This window comes from Mus musculus, chromosome 6 (genome assembly GCF_000001635.26).
Source record: "Mus musculus strain C57BL/6J chromosome 6, GRCm38.p6 C57BL/6J".
In the NCBI taxonomy this organism is placed as follows: domain Eukaryota; kingdom Metazoa; phylum Chordata; class Mammalia; order Rodentia; family Muridae; genus Mus; species Mus musculus.
Genome location: NC_000072.6, coordinates 57,150,942 through 57,173,293, shown reverse-complemented (window position 1 = coordinate 57,173,293; position 22,352 = coordinate 57,150,942). Strand labels below are relative to the sequence as shown.

At 37.4% G+C, this 22,352-nt stretch overlaps 1 protein-coding gene across 1 annotated transcript; it reads right to left on the bottom strand.

Moving 5' to 3' along the window:
- Positions 1-13,450: 13,450 nt before the first annotated feature.
- On the bottom strand, positions 13,451-14,374 carry Vmn1r12 (vomeronasal 1 receptor 12). Its single transcript, NM_001101579.1, has one exon. It carries the CDS (start codon positions 14,372-14,374, stop codon positions 13,451-13,453), a length of 924 nt encoding a protein of 307 aa, NP_001095049.1.
- Positions 14,375-22,352: the final 7,978 nt, after the last annotated feature.

Genomic DNA, 22,352 nt, shown 5'->3' with positions numbered 1-22,352 from the left:
GAAGACCAAAGTGTGGACACTTTACCCTTTCTTAGAAATGGGAACAAAACACCCATGGAAGGAGTTACAGAGACAAAATTTGGAGCTGTGACGAAAGGATGGACCATCTAGTGATTGCCATATGCAGGGATCCATCCCATAATCAGCTTCCAAATGCTGACACCATTGCATACACTAGCAAGATTTTGCTGAAAGGACCCAGATATAGCTCTCTCTTGTAAGACTATGCCGGGGCCTAGCAAACACAGAAGTGGATGATCACAGTCAGCTATTGGATGGGTCACACGGCCCCCAATGGAGGAGCTAGAGAAATTACCCAAGTAGCTAAAGGGAACTGCAACCCTATAGGTGGAACAACAATATGAACTAACCAGTACCTGGGAGCTCTTGTCTTTAGCTGCATATGTATCAAAAGATGTCCTAGTCGGCCATCACTGCAAAGAGAGGCCCATTGGACTTGCAAACTTTATATGCCCCAGTACAGGGGAACGCCAGGGCCAAAAAGGGGGAGTGGGTGGGTAGGGGATTTGGGGGGTTGGTATGGGGGACCTTTGGGATAGCATTGAAAATGTAAATGAGGAAAATTCCTTAAAAAAAAAGAAGAAGATAATAGAAGGAAAACTCCAACACTGTGAGGGTAACTATACCCAAGTAACTAATCATCTCTCGAGAAACCCAAATGAAAAGAATTACACACACATAATACCTCTTCCAACAACAAAATTAAAAGGAACTAACAATTACTGGTCTTTAATATCTCTCAATATGACTCAACTCAATTCTCTACTAAAAAGACACAGGTTAACAGACTAAATACTTAAACAGGATCTGTAGTGTGAGGAGCTGATAACTAAAACAGTTTGTTTCCGACATTGTTTCTCCATTGGGTCAATAAACACAGCAGAAGCCAATCCCTGGGCAGAGAAAAAAGTGGGTTTTCAAGGTCCCATGAGGAAGAGGAGGGGACACGGAGAGATTCCGGATTTGGACAAGGCCTTGAAGCAGATAGGAAGCAGCAGACATGTAGGTTTCTGGGACCAATAGTTTGTAGCCTCCACAGGCAGCGATTGAAACTAAGGACAATGAGGCTGGATATTGTTCACCCAGCAGTTGTGTCATTTGGCTGGTTTTAAAATATTAACATTGTATGGTGTTTTCCATTGGTGATAACTCAAGTGGGCAGGAAAAAGGGCACAGCTGGGGGCAATCACTAGAGATTTGGAAAAGTTAGCCATGGGAGCTAGGTGAGACAGTCATTGCAAGCACTAGGCAAGGAGCAAGTGTACAACAAGGATCCAGCATTTTTCTGCACCTCAATGAAAAAGACAGTAACTACTTCAGAATAAAGAGCTGAAAAAATATTTCCAAGTAAATGGTCCTAGGAAGCAAGCTGGAGTAGTCATTCTGATATCCAATAAAATAGACTTTCAACCAAAAGTTGAAAAAACTATGGGGAAGGATATTTCATATTCATCAAAGGAAAAATCCACAAAGATGAACTCTCAATTCTGAACATGTATATCCCAAAGAGCACCCACATTTTAAAAAGACACTCTACTAAAGCTCAAAATACACATTGAACCTCAAGACAATATTAGTGCGAGACTTCAATACTCCACCTCACCAATGGACACAGAAACTAAACAGAGATAGAATGAAACTAACATGAGTTATAGATCAAATGGATTTAACAAATATACAAACATTTCAACTGAAAACAAAACAATATCACTTCTTAGCACCTCATGTAACCTTTTCTAAAACATATCATATAATCAGACTCAAAACAAGCCTCAACAAATACAAGAATAATGAAATCCTGCATTCTGTCAGATCACCACAAAGGCTGAATTTCAATAAAAACAAAAATAACAGAAATCCCAGATAATTGTGGAAACTGAATAACTCTTTACTCAATGATAACTAAGCCACTAAAGAAATAAAGAATAAAATTAAAGACTTTCTAGAAATCAATGAAAATAAAGGCACAACCCAAAACTATGGGATGCAATAAAAGCAGTGTTAACAGGAAAGTTAATAATACTGAGTGCCTACATAAATAAATTAGAATGATTCTATACTAGTAACTTAACAATACACCTGAAAGCTCTAGAATGCAAAGAAGCAAACATAGCCAAGAGAAGCAGGTGGCAGGAAATAGTCAAACTTGGGGCTGAAATAAACCAATTAGAAACAGAGAACATTATAAAGAATCAACAAAACCAAGAGCTGATTTATGAGAAAATTAACAGGATAGATAAACCCTTAGCCAAACTACATAACGGGAACAAAGGCAGCATCTAAATTAACAAAAATCAAAAATTAAAAAGGAGACATAACAATAGAAACTGAGGAAATTCAAAAAAAACACCCTATCATACTAGAAAAGCCTATACTCAATAAAACTGGAAAATCTATATGAAATGGATGTTTTTTTTTTTAATATAGTACCAAAGTACCAGGTTAAATCAAGATCAAGTAACTAAACATTCCCATAAAACCTGAGTAAATAGAAGCAGTCGTAAAAAATTTCCAAACCAAAACCACCCAGGACCAGTTGGTTTTAGCACAGAATTCTGAGACCTTCAAAGAAGAGTTAATACTCCTCAAACTATTATTCCACAAAGAAGAAACAGAAGAAACACTACCTAATTCTATGAAGCCACAGTTATTCTGATACCCAGAGTGCACAAGACCCAACAAAGAGAACTTCAGGCAAATTTCATTTATTAATATCGATGCAAAAGTGCTCAATAAAATTTTTGCTCACCAAATCCAAGAACACCTCAAAACTGTTGTTGACCACCATCAACTAGGCTTCAGACCACGGATGCAGGAAGGGTTCAATAAATAAAAATCCATCAACATAAACTACCGTTTAAACAAACTCAAAGAAAAAAGTCACATAATCATCTAATTAGATGCTGAAAAAGCCTTTGACAAAATAAAACACCCCTTCATGTTAAGTCTTGGAGAAATCAGGAATTCATGGTACATACCTAAGATGATAAAAAACAATATATATCAAACCAACAGTCAACATCAAATTCAATAGAGAGAAAGTAGAAACAATCCCTTTAAAAATCAGAGAAAACCAGAACTGCCAACTCTCTCCCTCTATATTCAATATAGTTCATGAAGTTCTAGCGAGAGCAATTAGACAACAAAAGGATATCAAAGTGATACAAATTGGAAAAGAAAAAGTAAATCACTTTTAGCAGATGATGTGATAGTATACATAAGTGATCCCCAAAATTCTACCAGAGAATCCCTATAACTAATAAACAACTTCAACACAGTGGCTGGATATAAAATAAATTAAACAAATCGGTAGCCTTGCTTTATACAAATTATAAACAGCCTAAGAAAGAAAGTAGGAAAACAAGATCCTTCACAATAGCCACAAATAATATAAAATATCTTGGTATAATCTTACCAAGCAAGTGAAAGATCTGTATAACAAGAACTTCATGTCCCTGAAGAAAGAAATAGAAGAAGACCTCAGAAGATGGAAAGATCTCCCATGTACATGGATCGGTAGGATTAACATAGGGAAAATGGCCACCTTACCAAAAGCAATCTACAGATTCAATGCAATCTCCATCACAATTCCAACACAATTTTGGTTTTGGTTTTGTTTTTCATTTTGTTCTGTTTTGTTTTTGTTTTTGTTTTGTTTTTTTCCAGACAGGGTTTCTCTGTGTAGCCCTGGCTGTCCTGGAACTCACTTTGTAGACCAGGCTGGCCTCAAACTCAGAGATCTGCTTGCCTCTGCCTCCCAAGTGCGGGATTAAAGGCATGCACCACCACCACCCGGCTATCCAACACAATTTTACACAGATTTAGAATCTCAATTCTCAATTTCATGTGGAAAAACAAAATAACTAGGATAGCCAAAACAATTCTCAACAACAAAATATCCTTGTGGGAATTACCATTCTTGACCTCAAACTTTACTACAAAGCAATAGTGATAGGACCACATGGTATTTGTACAGAGACAGACAGGTGGATCAGTGAAAGAGAATTAAAGACTCATGAAAAAATTCACACACCTATCATCACTTTAATCTTTGACAAACAAGGCAAAGTCATACAGTAGAAAAAAACAAAGCATTTTCAATAAATGGTGCAGTACATACTGATGAGGGTGTGGAGAAAGAGCAACACTTCTTCATTGCTTCAGTGGAAGTGAAATTTTATACAACCACTCTGGAAATCAATCTGTTGGTTTCTTAGAAACTTGGGATTAGTTCTAAGTCAAAGCTGTGCTATACCATTCCTGGGCATATACCTAAAAGATACTCCTCCAAACCAAAAGGACACATTTTTCACTGTGTTCATAGCACTTTTTTTCCTAAAAGACAGAAATTGGTCTTATGTTAATGTCTTTTAGACACTTTGAATTAATTTTTGTGTGGCATGTGAGACAGGGCTATATATTAAGTACCTTATTTGTAGACATAGACTTTTCCTGCACTATTTAGTGAAGAGGCTGGCTCTTCTCAAGTGTGTGTTGTTAGTATCTTTGTCAAAGATTGGTTCCTGCAACATAATGACACAATGCCTTTATCTTCTCTTCTGTTCCACTACTCCATGTGTCAGGTTTGGTGACAGTACTGTGATGTTTTATGTTGTTTGTTGGTTGGTTGGTTGGTTGGTTTTAGTGTGGCTTTATAATATAGTTCTATACAAAGTATTGTGATAATTTGAATATTATAAAGAATAGACATGTATCATTTACCACTTTGTTCTAATAAGAATATACTGCAATTTACATTCATCTTATACACTAGTGATGCTACTATCCTTGTTAATAAGAACACTAAGTTATACTCACAAATATGTAGACCTCATCACTTGTTTAAACCCATAAGATTTTATCCATACCATTACTAGAGAACTCTGATTCCATACGCAGTTGAAAGCATTCTATGCTGTCTGCTGTGGTCATTTGTGAATTCTGAATAAGTGGATGTTAAAGTACTAATTCGGTTGGTTTGAATTATCCTCATGATGCTATGCACTGAAAAAAAAATGACCCATACTAAAACCAAACATAACTTTCATCAACAACTGACATGTGTAAAATGAGTGCTAGGCACTGGAAGAGAATAAATATACAAGAACCAAATTTTCAGCATGTTCTAAGTTCAGTTTCTAGCTCATCTGTTGGCTATAAGCCATGAATTAGTAAGCAACTGCACATCAGTCCACATCTATTTCCATGAGAAATATATATGTAGTCTCTGAAATTTTATGTATGTTCCTTCACATGCCTCTCATGATTCTCCCAGAAAGAGGTTGCAGTGAAATAACTATGCACTTCTGGGTGATATTTTCATAGTGTGCAGAACCCTCATTAAACCAGGCTCTAACCTTATCTTCTTCAGTCATCTGATCATAGGTTGCATCCTATAATTCATTCAGAGCATACTTAAGGATGAAGACATTCTTATAGTAGAACCATGGGCATTCTTCATTTCCTACTGTGCCCTCAGAACCTGCTGAGGCCCTATCACATAAACACCACTTCAACTTGATGATGGGTGGCTACTGTGTACATGCAATTTCATAAGTTGGTTGGTCAGAAAACACCAAACATAAATAGGAGCTAGAATCACATGGTAATCTGGTGACCTACTGTCAAATATTTGGTTTCTTCTAGGTTTCAATAATAATGCAAGAGCTGTCTCTCCAAAGGAAACTACCTGCCCACAGAGTAAGGTAGCGTCTTAATCCCAAATCCTAAGGGTTTCCACTGTGATTCACAGTGATAGAGGGCCCTGCTGAGCTCTTAACAGGATCTCTATACTATTGAAACTCAGGTTAACTGGATCTATTAGATCTTGGGCCCAAGTAGAAAAGTTACTTGTACCTAAGTATGGACCTATTGAAGAATTTTATCTTTTTTTTAAATTAGATATTTTCTTTATTTACATTTCAAATGTTATCCCCTTTCCTAGTTTTCTCTCCGAAAATCCCCTATCCCCTTCCCCCGCACCTTGCTCCCCAACCCACCCACTCCTATTCCTTGTCCTAACATTCCCATATACTGGGGCATAGAACCTTCACAGGACCAAGGGCCTCTCCTCCCATTGATGACAGACTAGGCCATCCTCTGCTACAGATATAGCTAGAGCCACAAGTTCCACCATGTGTTTTCTTTGATTGGTGATATAGTTCCAAGGAGTTCTGGGGGGTACTGGTTAGTTCATATTGATGTTCCTCCTATGGGGCTTCAGTCCCCTTCAGATTTCTGAGTATTTCTCTGGCTCCTTCATTGGGGACCTTCTGCTCTGTCCAATGGATACAACTGTGAGCATCCACTTCTGTATTTGCCAAGCACTGGCAGAGCCTCACAGGAGACAGCTATATCATGCTCCTGTCAGCAGTCTCTTGTTGGCAACTGCCTAGTGTCTGGGTTTAGTGGTTTTTTTATGGGATGGATCCACAAGTGGGGCAGTCTCTGGATGGTCGTTCCTTCAGGTTCTGCTTTGAACTTTGTCTCTATAACTCCTTCCATGGTCTTAATCCAGTATTATTGAAAACTAGTGATTTTCCAAGTGCCTTAGTATATCGGCTGGAGATAAGCATCCAAATAAGGAATGTGTTGTCCCCAATATCTATAAAGGCCCAATAAATATCCTGTCTTTTCCTTGGTAATAGGTGGAACAAGGTGCAGAAACTTACCTTCTACCCTAGAAGGAATATTTCTACATGTTGCACATCCTTGAAAGTTTAGAATGTATACCGAGGTAGAAAGTTGTTAAATTTAGGTTGGATTATTTTTCCATCTTCTAATGTGCATGTGTATTATCAACAGGTTCCCAAATGCTTGTAATTTCTGCTTTACTTGCTCCAAGTACCATAATGTTATCAATAAAGTAGACCAGCATAATATCTTGAGAAAGAGGGAAGGGATCTAAGGATTTACACCTGGCATCACCAAATGAAAACAAATTGCTTTTGTTGGGCCTTAAGAACAAGTACTTTTTAAAAAACATTTGTGAGGTCACTATCTGCGTACAGATATCAGAAGATAAGTTAATTTGCCCAATAAAAGATATTATATCAGGAATAACAAGTGCAATTGGAGAAACATCCTTACTATGTTCATCATATTCAACAGTAATTCTACATGAATGAATTCTCCACCATGGAATTCTCCAACTTTTTTCTACTTGGACCAAACAAGAGATAGTGATGGGAATCATTACCTTTGCATCTTTTTAGTCCTTGATTTCTGTAATTCCCCTGTGAATGGGATAGTGTTTTTATTTCACTATTTTCTCTGGTAAAAGCAACTCTAATGGGCTCCAGTCCTGTTTCCAATCACAATAGGCCTCACACAGCAGGTAAGGAAAAAAATGTGGGGATTCTGCTGTGAATGAGAATTCCTGAAAAAAGCCTATGTTTGGCTGTGATCTAAAAACTCCTGAAATGGGCTGTGTTTCCAGAGACTTGCAGACAGACTGCAACTTACGGGACTGTGGAGACATTGGACTTTTGTAGGATCAGAGGCTCACGACATTATCCTAGGCCAATTTTAGCCCCTGGAACAATCATTCCTTGGCCCACTCTGTATCTGAAATAAAACTTCATGAGAGTAGATAGAAAAACATTTAGAAGCTATTAATTTAAAATAACATCCCCTGGTAACGAATAAAATATATTCAAAGCAATTAGTTTAGCAGAATGCTAGGTTCTGCGAATCCAAGAGCTGAGAATGTCATCAGACAACATCTTGGAGCTCTAAACAGGTCTCATCTTTCTCAGGGTGCTCACCTTTCTCATATGCCCACTAATGCATTATACTTTTGCATTTATTTATAATTTTCTTTGTTCTATAAAACTGTAACAACTTTATAAAACTGTTTCTACAATGGAACACAGACTTTTGGGGTAAAATCAATCTATGTTCTCTTCAGGAGTCACAGGCATGTTTGAGATGAAAGCTGTTTCTTTTATCAACACTGACAATTTTTAGGAGTATATAACTAAAGTACATATCTTGGGATTTTGGCTATAACCAAATAACCACAGTAGGGTCCCACTGTGAATCAAATCTTATCCAAAGTTTCCTCAGTTACCTGATACCCATCAGCCCTTACTTTAATTGGAAAGGCATGATACTTTTGAGGTCTCTTGGAATCATTGTCAAATCAGAACCAGTGTCCACTAGATCTGGAAAATCTGAGAGTCCATATTTCCAAGCATATAGTTACACAAGTAAAAGCTCAGAATTTCTTCTTGAGAATACTCAGAAAAGGTCTATCAGGAAAACCATTCTTCACGCTGCCAAAATCTGTGTTAAGAAATTGTGTCCTATGCTCAAGAGAGCAAGGGCCCTTAACAAATACAATATTTCTTTAGAACCAAGACAAATAGGTTTTTTAATTATTTTATTTATTTACATTCCAGACATTGTACCTCTGTGGTACCCAGCCCCCACATTTCCTCATCCCATTCACCTTAGCCTATGAGAGGGAGCTTCTCCTCCTGCCCCCACTCGATAGGCATCCCCCTTACCTGGGGTTCCAAGTCTGTACAGGATTTAACACATCCTCTCCCACTGAGACAAGAAAAGGCAGTCCTCTGGTACATATGTGGCAGGGGACTTGGCCCATCCATGTGTGTTCCCTGATTGGTGGCTTAGTACCTTAGAGCTCAGTGGGGTCCCAGTGAGTTAAGATTGCTGGTCTTCCTATGGGGATGCCATCCCCTTCAGCTTTTTCAATCCTTCCCCTAATTCATCTATAGTGGTTCCCTAACTTCAGTCCAATGATTAGGTGTAAGTATTTGCATCTCTCTCAGTCAACAGCTGGTAGGGCCTCTCAGAGGACAGGCATGATAGCTTCCTATTGGTATCACTGCATCAGTAATAGTGTCAGGCCTTGTGTCTCCCCTCCCCATCCCCATGACATGGATCGAAACTTGGGCCAGTCACTGGACAGTCTTTCATTTAGTCTCTTCTTCACTTTGTCCCTGCAGTTCTATTACAGAGAAACAATTCTGGGTCAGAATTTTTTTCTTTTTTTATATGAATGCTCTTTTTTTTTAATTAGGTATTTTCTTCATTTACATTTCAAATGCTATCCCAAAAGTCCCCCATACCCTCCCCCCCACTCCCCTACCCACCCACTCCCACTTCTTGGCCCCGGTGTTCTCCTGTACTAGGACATAAAAAGTTTGCAAGACCACGGGGCCTCTCTTCCCAATGATGGCCGACTAGGCCATCTTCTGCTACATATGCAGCTAGAGACATGAGCTCTGGGGGTACTGGTTAATTCATATTGTTGTTCCACCTATAGGGTTGCAGATCCCCCCAGTTCCTTGGGTCCTTTCTCTAGCTCCTCCATTGGGGGCCCTGTGTTCCATCCAATAGCTGACTGAGAGCATCCACTTCTGTGTTTGCCAGGCATTGGCATAGCCTCACAAGAGACAGCTATATCTGGGTCCTTTCAGCAAAATCTTGCTAGTGTATGCAATGGTGTCAGCGTTTGGAGGGTGATTATGTCCAACTGGTAATAAGGACACATGCTCCACTATGTTCATAGCAGCCTTATTTATAATAGCCAGTAGCTGGAAAGAACCCAGATGTCCCTCAACAGAGGAATTGATACAGAAAATGTGGTACATTTACACAATGGAGTACTACTCAGCTATTAAAAAGAATGAATTTATGAAATTCCTAGGCAAATGGATGGACCTGGAGGGTATCATCCTGAGTAAGGTAACCCAATCACAAAAGAACTCACATGGTATGTACTCACTGATAAGTGGATATTAGCCCAGAAACGTAGAATACCCAAGATACAAGTTGCAAAACACGTGAAACGTAAGAAGAACAAAGACCAACGTGTGGTCACTTTGCCCTTTCTTAGAATTGGGAACAAAACACCCATGGAAGGAGTTACAGAGACAAAGTTTGGAGGCGAGACGAAAGGATGGACCATCTAGAGATGGACGCACACTGAGTCAGAAATTTTAAGAGTGTTTTGGTGACCTCATCCCTCTCATGGGGGGCATGTCTATCTACTGGAGGTGCGTTCTTCAAGTTCCATCTCCCCACTGCTGGGCATTTAAGTTAAGGTCACCCATTGAGTCCTGGGAGACTTTCATATCCCAGGTCTCTATGACTTTCAAGAGCCCCCCCCCATCTCCCATTCCATACTGCTGCATATTTCCACTCATTCTCCTATGCTACTTGACTTCTCTCCTGCCCCCCCCCCTGCACCTGACCTAGATCCTCTTTTCCACTCCACTTTCCCTCTCTGACACAGGTCCTTCCCTCCCTCTGCCTCCCATGATTATTTTGTCCCTCTTCTAAGTGGGGTTGAGGAATTCTTACTTGGGCCTTCCTTCTTTTTAAACTCATGGGTTATTTCCTGGATATTCTGTACTTTTTAGCTATTATCCACTTATCAGTGAGTACATACCATTCATGTCCTTTTGGAACTGGGTTACCTCACTCAGGGTGATATTTCCTAGTTCAATCCATTTTTGCTGCAAAATCCCTGATGTCCTAGTTTTGAATAGCTAAATAGCACTCCATTGTGCAAATGAAGATTTTCTGTATTGATTCTTTGGATTAGGGACATCTGAATTGTTTCCAGCTTCTGGCTGTTACAAATAAGTCTACTAAGAATATAGTGGAGTGTCCTTGTGGTCTGGTGGAGCATCTTTTGGGTATAAACCTTCAAGTAGAATGATTTCCAATTTTCTGAGCAACCACCAGATTGATTTCAGATTGGTTGTACCAGTTTGCTGTCCCATCAGCAATGGAGTGGTGTTTCTCTTTTTCCATATCCTCACCAGTATATGCTGTTACTTGAGTTTTTGATCTTAGCCATTCTGATGATTGTAAGATGGAATCTCAGGATCAATTTGATTAGCATTTCCCTGATGACTGATGACATTGAACATTTCTAAAAGTGCTTCTTCACCATTTGAGATTCCCCTGTTTAGAATCTTCTGTTTAGCTCTATACTCCATTTTTAATTGGGTTATTTTGTTTGTATATGAGTACTTATAATATAATATAAATATAATTTATAATTATTAATATGAGCCCTTTTTCATATTAAGGGTTGATGAAGATCTTTTCCCAATCTGTAGGCTACCATTTTGTCCTATTGACACAGTTCTTTGCATTTCAGTTCTATGAGTTCCCATTTATTAATTGTTGATCTGAGTGCCTGAGTCACAGGGGCTCTGTTCAGGAAGTTGTCTTCTGAACCAATGAGTTCAAAGCTATTTTCCACCTTCTTCTATTATTTACAGTATATTGGTTTTAGGTTAAGGTCTTTTATGCACTTGGTCTTCAGTTTTGTGCAAGGTGATAAATATGGATTTATTTGCAATCATCCACAGGTAGACACCCAGTTAGACAACCACCATTTGTTGAAGTTGGTTTTTTTTTCCATTGTATAGTTTTGGCTTCATTGTCATAAATAGTGTCTATAGGTGTGTGAGCTTATTTCAGGATTTTCAATTAGATTCCATTGACTTACCTGTCTGTTTCTATATAAATACCATGCACTTTTCAATACTACTGATCTGTAGTAGTGCTTGAAATCATTGGTGGTGATACCTCCAGGTGTTCTTTTATTGTACAGAAGATATTGAATCTGTAGGCTGTCCCTAAGATCTGGGATAGGGGAGGCTCCCAGGAGTCAATGAGGCTGACTTTAGCAGAGCTGCCAAATAGTGGTAACCTAGAACCTGAACAGGCAACCATCTGAAACCAGGCAGGGCCCACAGAGGATGAATAAGAACACCAACCTACCCCCAAATCTTCCAACTCCAAATGTGTCCTGTCTAAATGAAATGCAGGAACAAAAGTGGAGCAGAGACTGGCAGAATGGCCAATCAATAATCAGCCAACTTGAGACCTATCCCATGGGCAAGCACCAATCCATGACAGTATTGATGATACTCCATTATCGTTCAGACAGAAGCTTAGCATAGCTGTCCTCTGAGAGGCTGTAACCAACAGCAAATGGAAATAGATGCCGACATTCACAGACAAATATTGGATGCATGCCAGAGACCCTTATAGAAGTGTTGGGGGTAAGAGTGAAGGCCTTGAAGGGAGAGAACACTATAGGAAGGCCAACAGTGTCAATTAACCTAGACCCCTGGGGGATCTCAGACACTGAACCAACTAAAGACATATATGGGTTGTAGCAAGGCTCCTGGAACGTATGTAGCAGACCTTGTCTGAGCAGGAGACAAGTCTAATCATGCAGAAACTTGATGAAACAGAGTGGGGAGATACTTCTTAGAGGCAAGCGGGAAAGGAGATGAATGGAGGGAATTCTGTGAGAGGAGACAGGGAGGGGGCAGCATTTTGGATATAAATAATCAAATAAATAAATAGATAAAAATTTCACACAAAAATTAATATGACAGAAAAGTGAGATTATTTAGAAAAAACCTCTTATTTTCACGCAAAAGTATAGTAATGTAAACAGTGAAACAGAAAATTCTAACCAATAGATAAAATATGTTTGAGTGAAGACAGATTCCCAACTGGTTCCAAATATGATGACTACTGATAAATATGAAAATTTTGTGATATAATCTAGTTTAAAAACACCTTGAGTATTCTGGTAGCTCTAATATATTAACAAGGAAATTATTGCATGAAGACATCTCTACATTCATTAGAACCATAAAAAAGTGATTTTGCTTTTTTAAATTTATGTGGGTGATATTGAAATTGAATCTGCAGTTTAAAATATCAAAAATACAGAGTAATCCCTCAAACTTTCAATGCAGACAGGAGTCTAGTATAACTGTCCTCTGAAAGGCTCTACCTAGCTGATGACAGAAATAGATGCAGATACTACAGCTAAACATTGGACTGAGGTTGGAGACTTATGTCAGAGTTGGGGACTGATTGAAGGCACTGAAGGTGATAAGGACTCCACAGAAAGACAAAGAAAGTCAACTAACCTGGATACCTGGCAGCTCTCAAAAACTGAGCCACAAACCAAAGAGCATACATGGAATTGACCGAGGTTCCCGGATCATAGGCTGCCTCAGTGAGAAAGAATGTTTCTAACCATGCAGAGACTTGATGTGTCATTGTAGGGGGTTACCCAGGGCACCCCCACAATCTCAGATAAGAAGAGGAGAAGGGGTGGGAGGGAGGCTATGTGAGGGAGAGACTGGGAGTAGGCACACTGTTTAAGATACAAATAAATACATAGCTAGAATTTATAAAATACAAAAAAAAAAAACAGAAAAAGAAAAAATATAATGGGATTACACCAGCATGGGGCATACAGCCATCTGAAACAGCAGTTAGAGAGGAACCCATGTCCTCTTCAGACCTCTGAGAGCATCAGGAATGCACTTATGCATAGATGCTAGTAGCACACTGTACACATAAATAAAATGAATAAACAAGTTTTTTTCAAAAAAATGTGTTTTTAAAAAATCTAGTAGCACTGAGACTGCAAGTTTTTCACCATCCTAGTAATTCTTTTATCAGAACTGATTTGTACCAAAGGAGTAATTGTGGGATAAGCATTTACCACAAACTTCTGAACAATCAAGATGACCGGATCATAAATCCATAACAGGATTGAGGTGAATGAGATGATGAAGTCCACCCAGTACATGACCACAAAGAAAAACACCAGCAGCAAGATGATATGGGTAGCCCTTGTCTCAGGGGATGCTCTCAGGCAAGGAGTGATGCTATGAAGATGCTTGCATTGCCTCTGATGTCTACACAAGATAATCACCATGTATGTGCTTGTAGTCAGCATGATTCCTACAAGAAACATATCCCTGGAAGTTGTCACAGTTAAAATCAAGCTCCTGACAATGTAGTTCATGGGGATGAGTGAGCAGGATTTAGTGACTTTCAACTGCTTGGTCTGACTCACATTGGTAAAACCACCAACATAAAAGATCAGGTTACTACTGAAGGACAAATTGAAAGACCAAATATAAAATAATGTGTTGATCATGTATTTTTTTAGTCTATGTTTAATTTTTGCCAACAAGGAGTTCCTGTGACTGATCATGACAGCCTGGAACACACTCAGGAGGCAGGTGATGCAGATAGAGAGACCTCTCATCACTCTCTTTGTGTAAAAAGTTGCCTTACATTTGAAGTCATTCTCAACATTCAGTGACTCAAATATGTCTGCAAGCCAAAAATTCTCTCCAGCAAAGAACATCATTATGTGAACAAAGGTCAGTTGACAGGAGATCAAGTCCATGGGCTTAGGTCTGTGACCTAGGATTATAAAAACATAGAAAACAAGAAGAAATATATTGGCTAGGACTCCAAGCCCAGCTTGAAAATAAAGGATATTCTCTAATAATGAAGGCATAAAGGAAAGTGAACTCATCGTTAGAGAATGGTGGAAGCATATTTCTTATATCTGAAAAAAAAAGAGACTGCATGAAACTTGTGATTCACTGGACACTATGTTTATATCATCCTTCTATTTTCTATATTAGTTATTAATTAACCTTTCTCTTTAACATTTATTGTTCCAGAGTGTACATTATAGTCTACATTTCTATATGCCTTCCATGTATCTCCTGTATATATAAACTATCATAGATAATACATTCATGAACACATATTTCTGTACATAATAGAAACTTTGTCTGATTCTAATTACTTAAAAATACAATCCCATTGATATAAATTTCCTTATTTTATACTTAACACCTAAAACAGAAGTGATGAACACCGAATATTAATCAGAATTGTACAACTGAACAAAATATATGGCAGTCTGGCATTAAAAAAAAAAACCACAAAAGATACTCAAAAAAAATCACATGATCCTGTCTCATGTTCTATAATTTTACTATTCTCTTTTTTGCAACTATCCATGCTTCTACTCATAAGTCTAATGGAATCAAAGTTATAATTCTTGATAATCTCCCTATTTTAATCAGCACAAAGGTCTATCTCAATTCGTTTTATATGTTTCTTTTTCATGAAATCATACCTAGAACCTAGAATAGAAGACATAGATGCATTGGAAGACCATTAGTTTACTATCTACACTCTATTAATTGCATTACTGGTATGGTTATAAATGGCTGTAAATGGCTTTGAGTTCATTTCCCATCTTAATTAAACCCTTTGTGAACTCCACTTCAATATTAAAGAACTAGCTTCCACCTATCAACACAAACACTATTTTTTTTCCTTTAGGTGGGGTAGGGATATAAATCATTACCATTGTGATTCCTCATGGCCTTTTCAGCCATCCATATTGCTATTTTACTAACTATCTCCATCTCTGTATTTGTATTTGCATTCATATTTATATTATCATAATTTAATAATTTTAAAAAACTCCTGGACAATATATAATTCAAGGCTATTCTCCAAATTGAAAGAGTACCCTTATTCATAGTTAAAATTGAAAATGCACAAACTATATATATAGTGTATATATATATATATATATATATATATATATATATATATACACACACACACCCATATATATAAAGTTTTTATTAATTATATGACTACAATTTATGTTTAACACAGAACAGGAAATCTAAGTAATATAAAATATAATATAAAGTAAAATGAACTAATCTAAAGTGTTTATTTTTCCAAAGTTATGTGCTTCATCCTCTCTACTTTATATACGTTGCTTTGTAAATGTTTATCCCATAGAGAAAATGACACACCTTCTAATTAATCAAGTGTCATCTTTCTCTGGGGTTCACTGAAAAGAACCTTAATTACCATGGATCAGAGCTGTTAACATAGGGAAGCACTCAGAAAAGTCCTTTGTTTTATTGGAAAAGCAATAACAGGCTGTGGCTTTTCACATTAGTTAAAATTGTAATATTTAGTTGTAAATACAAAAACCCAAAGTGTATCCATAAGCACTCATAAGAACAGAGAGCCATCGCTATTAAACTGACCAAGACCAAAAAACTAAGCAGTGTGCAGACAGCTGTCTGAAGAGACTTTCAACAAGAGATCAAGAGCTGCTTTCTCCATAGCTCTACATTCTTCCAAGAAAAAATCATTGTACACTTTCATTATCCCAGAACTTGATTTTAGAACACTCTTGTTTTATGAATTTACAGTGATCTTTTCTTTCTGCTTGTGGAGATTTAGTAATCTAAGGAACATACAAATTAAATAGATCAATTTCACTTTGCATTTTACCATATTTAGGAGTAATGAGCTAAAAACAGCATGACTACTCAGAAAGAAGTGACTTTCAGGTGACAAAGGTACATGATGTTGACTGGTGTACTGTCCACTCTCTCAGCAGCAAGAATAACTCTTTATGAATCCCAGGAGAGGAAGACTTCAGCCACCCAAGCTAGTCCCGTGGAATCTTCATAAAATAGTCAATGACTGCAGGAATAAATACTGATCACTTACTTATAAGTATTAATTATAAGGTATTAATTCACAGCTACTACCTGATACTCTTAAATACCTTACATACATGGACTGCCTTTGGCAAATTCATGTATGCATTTATCACAGGTGTGACTGGAAGGACACAGATGCTGAAGAGAGTACATATTTTAATGAGAAATTTTTCTTTGTGACTATTGGAAGAGACTTTTGGGATGTTGACTTTAAACAATTTTATACTGTTTGAAAACCGAAAATGTTTTTTGCACTGCTAAGGAAAACCTTACTAAATTTTATATAAGTAGCAATATAACCAGATTCAATTTTTGGAAATATTTAAAATGAATTTATTTTAATGAAACACAAATACCTGCAGAAAACTTTCCAAAGAATTTCTAAGTATATGTAAACTTAACAGAATAAAACATTACTGATAAAGACTAAATTAGTTAATATTTGCTGTATACTTCTAGCTTCAGTTTCACATAATTAAACATACACAGCCAGTTACCTTGAAAAAAGTAATAAAATGAGAAAATGGAAAGTTTAATTTAAATGTACATTAATATTATAAATATAGTCCTGCAAACGAATACATTTCTGGTCTTTGTTTTTCACCCTTTTAGAACTGGGAACAAAACACCCCTGGAAGGAGTTACAGTGACAAAGTTTGGAGGCGAGACAAAAGGATGGACCATCTAGAGACTGCCATTTCCGGGGATCCATCCCATAATCAGCTTCCAAACACTGACACCATTGCATTCACTAGCAAGATTTTGCTGAAAGGACCAAGATATAGCTGTCTCTTATGAGACTATGCCGGGGCCTAGCAAACACAGACATGGATGCTCACAGTCAGCTATTGAATGGATCACAGGGCCCCCAATGGAGGAGCTAGAGAAAGGACCCAAGGAACTGGGGGGATCTGCAACCCTATAGGTGGAACAACAATATGAACTAACCAGTACCCCCCGGAGCTCATGTCTCTAGCTGCATATGTATCAGAAGATGGCCTGGTGGGCCATCAGTGGAAAGAGAAGCCCATTGGTCGTGCAAACTTTATATGTCCTAGTACAGGGGAACGCCAGGGCCAAGAAGTGGGAGTGGGTGGGTGGGGGAGTGGGTGGGGGACTTTTGGGATAGCATTGGAAATGTAAATGAAATAAATACCTAAAAAAAAGAAAGAAAAGCAATACCATTTTACTTAGACTGCTAAAATATAATTTTTACATCAGTACATATTAACCGAACTACTATAGAGTATTAGAAGTTCCTTCATTATGTTTCATTTTCAGAATCTTTCTGTCTTTTCTTGTGTTTTACCATTCATTGATTTTGAGTGAGTTTTGTGATCATTGGTTTGAGTTCCTACAGCTGAGTTTTAATGAATTCCTCAGAATTTTCAAATAAAAAATGAGCTATTTTGAAATCTAAAAAAATTTTTAAAAAGTTATTTCAGGTGTCTTGTTACATGGGGTTGAACACATTCAAGGGAATCCCATGTCAGCTGCACTCCTTAAAATGTTGCATCTGGGGCTACATTTACATATATATAAGAGTACATCCATTGTAAATACTGATTGGTAACATGACATTTTCAATCACAATGTAATACCCACTAGTGATCTTTACACTATGAGCCTTTCCTGTCTCTTTGTCTGATCATCTGCTGGACCCTATCCTCTGGTAATAAGGACACATGCTCCACTATCTTCATAGCAGCCTTATTTATAATAGCCAAAACCTGGAAAGATCCCAGATGCCCCTCAACAGAGGAATGGATACAGAAAATATGGTACATTTACACAATGGAGTACTACTCAGCTATTAAAAACAATGAATTTATGAAATTCTTGGGCAAATGGATGTATCTAGAGGATATCATCCTGAGTGAAGTAACCCAATCACAAAAGAAGTCACTTAATATGCACTAACTGATAAGTGGATATTAGCCCAGAAACTTAGAATACCCAAGATACAATTTGCAAAACACAAGAAAATCAAGAAGAAGGAAGACCAACATGTGAATACTTCATTCCCCATTCTCTTTCGAATAGCTCACTTTTAGTGTCACAATCAGAGATCATATTAATCAAAATATATGTTATTTCAAAAATCATTATATTGGTAGTTCTATGTCTACAAGGATGTGCTGTGTTTGCTCATGAAACACTTGGCTCAAAAGCAGAATTCTAAGCAAGAGAATTATCTAAGCACTTAATAAAGAAAATCTTGCTCTATTCTAACACATACTTATAGCTCTCAATATGATGAAGAGAAAAAGGAATACTCACCCGGTTGAGCCTTCCATAAACATCCTTGTAGGAGGAGATCCTAAGATGTAGTTATAAGGAAGAAATGTTATCAGTTTGTCTCCCTCTAGACCCACAGTCATCATGTCATCTGGAGAAGGCATTTCTGACCTTGAGGTTGTTACAAAGAGGTACCATTAAATGGAAAAGTGAACTTCCCTAATTTCAGAAAAGTGGAGTATGCACAACAGAGCTCTGGGTTTCTATTGGGTATGGTATTCTCCCCGGGCTATATCTCTCTATGTGGATTAACTGATCCCAGTCCTTGTGAACAAAACAAAAGTAAAAGTAATAATACCCTATTTAAAAGAAGTTGAATAACAATTTAGATTACCCAAGGTATCTGCTTTGCTTCCCAAACTTTCCTCATGGTCTCCATGCTTAATTGACATTGGTTTCAGGGTCTCATTTAGATAATAGCAGAGATTCTGATAAAATTAAGAAAAGTTCACCTCCTCCAAACACACTTGAGGAAAAATATCTTTCTTGTATTAAACACAGAAGTGTGGTAATATAAATGTTATGGGGCTGAAATGGGGCTAAGGGGACAGAGATGTAATCAGTTGATAGTGGGCATGGCTAGAAAGTATTGTGGGAGGAACACTATGAAAAAATATTCAAGTTGTAGGTACAGGTGAGGGAAAATAACCCCATGAAAATGGCAAACAGAAGACTTCAATAAGATCATAGAAAAATCCAGTGCAAGATATACCTATATAACACAAGTGATGCACTGAACACACAGAAAATACAAGAGCAGAATTAAAATTTTCTATGCACCTTATAGTTAAAACACTAAATACATGGAACTAAAAAATGGGTTGAAAGCTCTAAGAGGAAACTTCAAGTCTCAAATACAGAAAACACATTAAATAGAAAAATGAACTTCCCTAATTACAGAGAAATGTTGGACTAAGAAGAGTTGATTTCTCAAGGTAAATTTTCTAAGTCAAAAGATTCTGAAGCAATACATCCCAAGGTCTAAATGACAGTCAAACTAAAATTTTATACCAAGCAAAACTACTGCCATGATTGAAGGAAGAACAATTTCTACAACCTAGACAGCCCCCCCCAATTTTATATTCAACATACTAATCCAAACATAACATGGGGAGTACTATTTTGGGCTGAAATGAAAAATGAGCATAGCAGAGGGACTGTGGAATAATATGAAGCCATAACTACAAAATCACAAAGTACCACTGAGAACACAACACCAAAAATCACCAACATGATGACCAGAACTAACACACATTTCAATAACACTTTAAATGAATGGGCTCAATTCTACACTCAAAAATCATGGACTCACTAAATGTATCAAGAAACAAAATCAATATATCTGCCTATAACAAACACATCTTAGTTTGAAAGATAGGCACAAACTTAGAGTAAAATGATAGGCAAAACTACTCCAATGAAACCAGTAATACAGAAAGTGCAACTATTCTAACATTTAACAAAAAAGACTCAGAAGAGATAAAGAGATACACTTCACCATAACCAAGAAAACAGATGACCAAAAAGACATTACTATCCTAAAAAAAAAAAATGTATAAAATCATAGACACATAATTTTATATAAAAGAGTATTTTTTAATTGGAATAAAAGACACATGTTAACATCAATCCATCAACAGTGGGTGATTTCATACCCAGCAGAAGTTATGTCCTAAGCCTGTAAACTTCTGTCAATGAGATACTTGCCTTTTTCCTGGAACTTGAGATCACAGGAAGTCTTGGAAGGGCTTCTCTCTGTGTGTCTCTCTCTGTCTCTCTGTCTCTCTGTCTCTCTCCTTCCTTCCACCCATTTTAACACCCTCTCTTTTTCTCTTTTCCTCTGTCTTGTTCTTTCTATCTCTTTCTCTTTGCATCAGGGAAACCATAATCAACTGTAAGAATGGAAACAGAATCCTATAGATGGGTGTGAAATGAATAGCATCATGTTTTGACTCTAATATTTACTTTCGGGAATCTGGATAACTGAAGAGCCTCTTAGAAAGGTAGAGAGTCATATAGAGTCTTTCAGTAGGGAACTCACTATTTGGTTTAGAGTAAACATGAAAAAGAGGAAACTACAGGAAGACATGGACTAATTATCCCCTACATACAATCCTCACATGGAATTACTAGATAGCTGCTCAAAGAATCAACCTAGATCCATGTGCTGGGTAGTTTTATGTCAATATGACAACAATTTTGCCAATTGAGAGGAAGACCTCAGTTAATAGAATGTCTCCATAAGATCTCACTGTAGGCAAGCATGTAGAGTATTTTCATACTAGGAAGTTATTTCTAATTAGAAAATTATTTATATTAGAAAATTCTCATTACCTGTGGGAATGTTCAACAAATTGCAGGTGGTGTCATGCTGGGGCTAGTGGTCCTGAGTCTAATAGAAATCAAGGTGAATTAGCCCCGTGGAACGAATATGTAAGCAGCACCCTCCCATGACCTCTATGTTAGTTCCTGCCTCCATGTGCCTGCCCTATTTGAGTTTCTGTCCTGACTTCTTCCAATGATCAACTAAAATGTGCGAGTGTAAGGCAAATTAATCCTTTTCTCCCCAACATGCTTTTGATCATGTGTTCATCAAGCAATAATATACCTAATTATATCAAGTTGGTTCCAGGATGATAGGATATTTGTTTGAGAGACCTGACCATGTACTTTGGGGAGAATTGCAGAAGCACTTTGGAACTTTGGATTAGGAAAGCTTTTCAGTGTTGTATATCTGGACTTTTCTCTACTTTGCAGTTTCTTTTTCTTTCATACTTCTCCACCCCTTCTTTTTCCATCTTTTCAATGCCCTACTCTAAAATAGAAAAGGAAAAAAGGATAGAGGGAAAAGGAGACAATGATACTGTTATACTACTTCATGTTGATAAGAGGCATCAATGTCTTTTGGTTAAGTTTGGTCTTCATGGTCAGGATATGTAATTTCTTCTTTTCATAACTCCACACCGGACTACTTGGCAAATTTCAACCAACATCAACCAAAAGAATCCAACTATCAACTGCCCAAACAACCATTAGGGTTCTAATACATATGTGTGTATATATGTTTATATACACATATATGTTAGATATTATATATATTCTGAAAAGTCTCTCTAATTTCTGAAGTCACCTGCTTGCAAAAACTATCTGCAGCTGGGTAAATCATGCCATGCTAGAGCACAAGGCAAAATATAGTCAGCTTCTTTGGATAATCTGAAGCATAACCATATCAGCAAGCCTGAGATTAAAACAAACATAGTCTTATAATTTTTCTGTCTTTTTATTCAAGAAACCAAAATACTCACTACAATGTGGAGATTTCAGTGGACTTTTCTGTGTGAGCTTGTAAAGCATGAATGTTCAGATCAGAGCAGAACAAAGAAGCCTTCTTATAAAGTTTCAGAGGGACCTTTAAAGAATCTATCAGGACGATTTGCTATTTTATTGTATTTCGTTTTATTTCTCATTTATTTACATTCCAAATGCTGTCCCCCACCTCACACAGTACCCTTTCAAAGAGTCCCTCCTTCTATCCTAGTCTCCTTCTCCTCTTAGAGGGGGTGAGCCACCCCACACTCCTAATCCTCTAACCCCAGCACATCAAGTCTCTGCAAGGTTAGGAGCATCCTCTCCAACTGAGGCTAAAGATGTGAGCTCTAT

Bases quoted from the DNA above. Each gene is read 5' to 3' on its own strand.
- Vmn1r12 (NM_001101579.1), bottom strand. From the start codon at position 14,374: ATGAGTTCACTTTCCTTTATGCCTTCATTATTAGAGAATATCCTTTAT.